At 42.1% G+C, this 3,379-nt stretch overlaps 1 protein-coding gene across 1 annotated transcript in view; it reads left to right on the top strand.

Annotated features, from left to right (window-relative positions):
- The window catches only part of LOC138864924 (uncharacterized), a 2,830-nt gene extending 493 nt beyond the window's left edge, over positions 1-2,337 (top strand). The window contains exons 3-7 of the mRNA XM_070133566.1: positions 157-393; positions 498-707; positions 1,105-1,341; positions 1,662-1,898; positions 2,008-2,337. Coding sequence (XP_069989667.1) covers positions 157-393; positions 498-707; positions 1,105-1,341; positions 1,662-1,898; positions 2,008-2,127 — 1,041 coding nt within the window. The 3' untranslated portion in view covers positions 2,128-2,337. The remainder of the gene's footprint in view (positions 1-156; positions 394-497; positions 708-1,104; positions 1,342-1,661; positions 1,899-2,007) is intronic.
- Positions 2,338-3,379: the final 1,042 nt, after the last annotated feature.

Genomic DNA, 3,379 nt, shown 5'->3' with positions numbered 1-3,379 from the left:
GAGTGTGTGCATGTGTGTGTTGGGGTGGAGGGTTACATATGTGTATGTGTTACTGTAACTGAATGAGTGCGTGGAAGTGGATAAAGCCTCGTGTGTTTCTATGCAGTATTATTTATAGGTGTGGTGGTTGATATCGTTACCATTATACTCTTACAGGAACCGACCGAAAACCTTTCTCTCTATCGCATTACACAAGAGCACGAGTATATTTTGCAAGAACCTGGTTCCTCGCAACCTCTGATGGCCGCGAGACCCCTTCCTCCTGCAGCCTTCGCAGGGCCTGTAGGATGCGCCAAGACGATAGGCCAAGGATGTGTGAAAAACATAGTCGTCCAAATGAAATGCGTCTACGGAACATATGTGGACGCGTGCAACACGTGCCAGTGCGCCAAGGTAAGGAGTGTGTGCATCTGTGTTGGGGTGGAGAGTCACATATGTTTGTATTATTGTAACTATTTATTGATATGTTTTTTGATATCGTTATTATACTTTTACAGGAACCGAACGAAATCCTTGAGTATCTTTTGCAAGGACCTGGTTCCTCGCAGCCTCTGATGGCCGCGAGTCCCCTTCCTCCTGCAGCCTCCGAAGGGCCTGTAGGATGCGGCGGGACGATAGGCCAAGGATGCGAGCAGAGCATCGTGGACGACATGAACTGCACCCACGGAACATATATGGATATGTGTAACATGTGCCATTGTGCCAAGGTGAATAGTTAGCGTTTGTCTTACGGTAAAGCGTTGCGAGCACGTGACTAATTGAATATGTATGCATGAGACAAGATATGAGTGCACGTGGGAAAAATCTGTATTTAGGCGTCCGAATGCGATCTTGTAATGAAACGTGTTTACTACCTTTGGTGTAAATGTTTCTTGTTTCTATATTTTCTTATATATATATTGACAAGGTTCATTAACATTGTGTTTTTCCACAAGTACAAAAATCAATTTTAATGGTTGGAGAACCTAAACACAGAACCATGTTAACATAAATGAAAAACTCAATAATATCAGCAACAATATCAGATCAAAAGCAATATCTGGAACTTGCAACACCACCCACCTCTGCCACCGCTTTATCGTAATGATTATCATTACTTTCCAGGGACTAAATGAAATCCTTTCGCTCTACCATATTGTGCATGGGCATGGGTACCCTTTGCAAGGACCTGGTCCCTTGCACCCTCTGCCGACCCCGAGACCCGTTCAACCTGCGGTCTCTACAGGGCCTGCGGGATGCGGCAGCGGGAAGGGCCAAGGGTGCATGCAGAGCATCGTCGACAACATGAACTGCGATCACGGAACATATGTGGACACGTGCAACTTGTGCCAGTGCGCAAAGGTAAGGAGTGTCAGCTGTCAAGGGAAAGGGTATGCAAGTCACCAATCCTAAAAATAAACGAAAATTGCAAGTATGAGTGCGAGCCTCGTATGTGTTGCACCAAATGTCTTTTGGTGAATTTTTTTATATGCTAACTTTGGAATGTGTTACTCCATAAGTTAAATGAAATACCCTTTAAGGTTACTCATATAAGTATTGATATGTTTATTGAATCATAAAATGAAAAAAGAAAGTTTATGTAATATCTACATTTTTCTAAGCAGCACAATGGTATCCAGGACGGCTAAACTGAACAGAAAATAATGATTATCATTTTACAGAAACCGAACGCAGACCTTTCCCTCAACGGTACTGGGCATGTTCTTGGGAATCCTTTGCAAGGACCTGGTTCCTTGCACCCTCCGCTGGATGTGAGACCCGCTGAACCTGCGGTCTCCGGAAGTCCTGTGGAATGCGACAAGACGAGGAGCCAAGGATGCGTGCAGAACACCGTCGACGACATGAAGTGCGCCCACGGAACTTATGTTGATATGTGCAACAGGTGCCAGTGTGCCAAGGTAAGGAGTGTGTTTTGTGGTGTATGCGTACTGTCCAGGCAAATAATTGCAGCGATAATTAGACATGACTGTCCGCAGAAATGACAGCGATCATTTTCATTTCTTACAGGGGCCGAACGAAACCTGCGGAGGAACATGGGGAGAACACGGCAGATGCACCTCAAAGCTTCACTGCTTCGTCGAAAACGTGACTCTTGTTGGCAAATGCAGACTCAACATCGATGGCTGAATGCGGGTGTGAAGTGTATAGTTCGGAAGAATCCGTTTCTCAGATCACGTCGATGCATGCACTTTGGGCTTTGGAATTGATGATAATATTTACCTTGTTTTATACTATAGAAATATGTAGATGGGATTAAAGTATTGGAAAGCACTTCATATTTATAGTTTCCTGAATGTTTTTACATAATGTTTCAAATATTTCATGTGAATGAGGACACCGCAGCGAAAGAGAAACAAGAAAAGTATGAATGTAGGTAATCGTTCTCATGCAAAAGTGTTGTGCCACAAGAAAGAACTTGGCAAAGAAATTTGTCAGAAATCATTACACGGAGAAAAGATAAAATATACATATACATATATATAGATTGATAGAGAGATGGATAAAAGAGTAGATGTTCATAGGAGTAAGGATGTAACATCTACGTTGATCAAATGAATTAATTTAATACAAAAACGTAATATTTCGAGTCACATTAGAGAAAATACAGGTGTCTGCCAACTGAAAACCACCAGGTTCAGGAACCGAATCCCGTGACAGGAGGCGAACCAATGCCAAATAATTCTGGAAAAGCTTTATCCACTGAACAAGGTCAGCCTAGGTCCTCCAAACCCCATTGTCCCCTGAGGGTAAACCAAAAAGCTTTCCTTTATTCCTCCAACCAATAAGTTATCGGATAATTCCCATTCAGTATGAATCTCACTCAAGTGATTTCTGGGCACCCAGGGTTGGCACGAAGCACGACACGCTCGACAGGCACGCGGTTTCGCCCCTTCCTCTGCCTTCCACTCAGCTGGTCACCTGACTAGCCTTTTCCCCACCTGTCTGGGAAGTCTTGCTCCTTCCTTCTACCTCAAACGCAGCTGGTCACCTGAGGGCCCCCCTGTTTCCTACGCAACCCTCTCCGCCTGTACTGTATATGTATATATATATACATATATATATGGGCACTACTGCAGGGGAACATGATTTTCGTCATTTTAAACATCTCTTTATTATATGTAAAGACATTTAACCTAGGTATACCGAAGACTATATCCTTTAGAAGGATGAAAGCAAGAAATGAATCATTATATTTCTATTCATATACACACACACACAAAAAAAACACACACGCACAGATATGTATGTATATATGTATGTATTAACGTATGTATATATAAGTATGTTTAGTATGTACGTTGATTTATATATGTTGGCCAATATATATATATATATATATATATATATATATATATATATATATATATATATATATGTA

Source organism: Penaeus vannamei, chromosome 19 (genome assembly GCF_042767895.1).
Source record: "Penaeus vannamei isolate JL-2024 chromosome 19, ASM4276789v1, whole genome shotgun sequence".
In the NCBI taxonomy this organism is placed as follows: Eukaryota; Metazoa; Arthropoda; class Malacostraca; order Decapoda; family Penaeidae; genus Penaeus; species Penaeus vannamei.
Note: the sequence above shows the minus strand (reverse complement) of the source record. Positions and strands in the feature narration are given on the sequence as shown.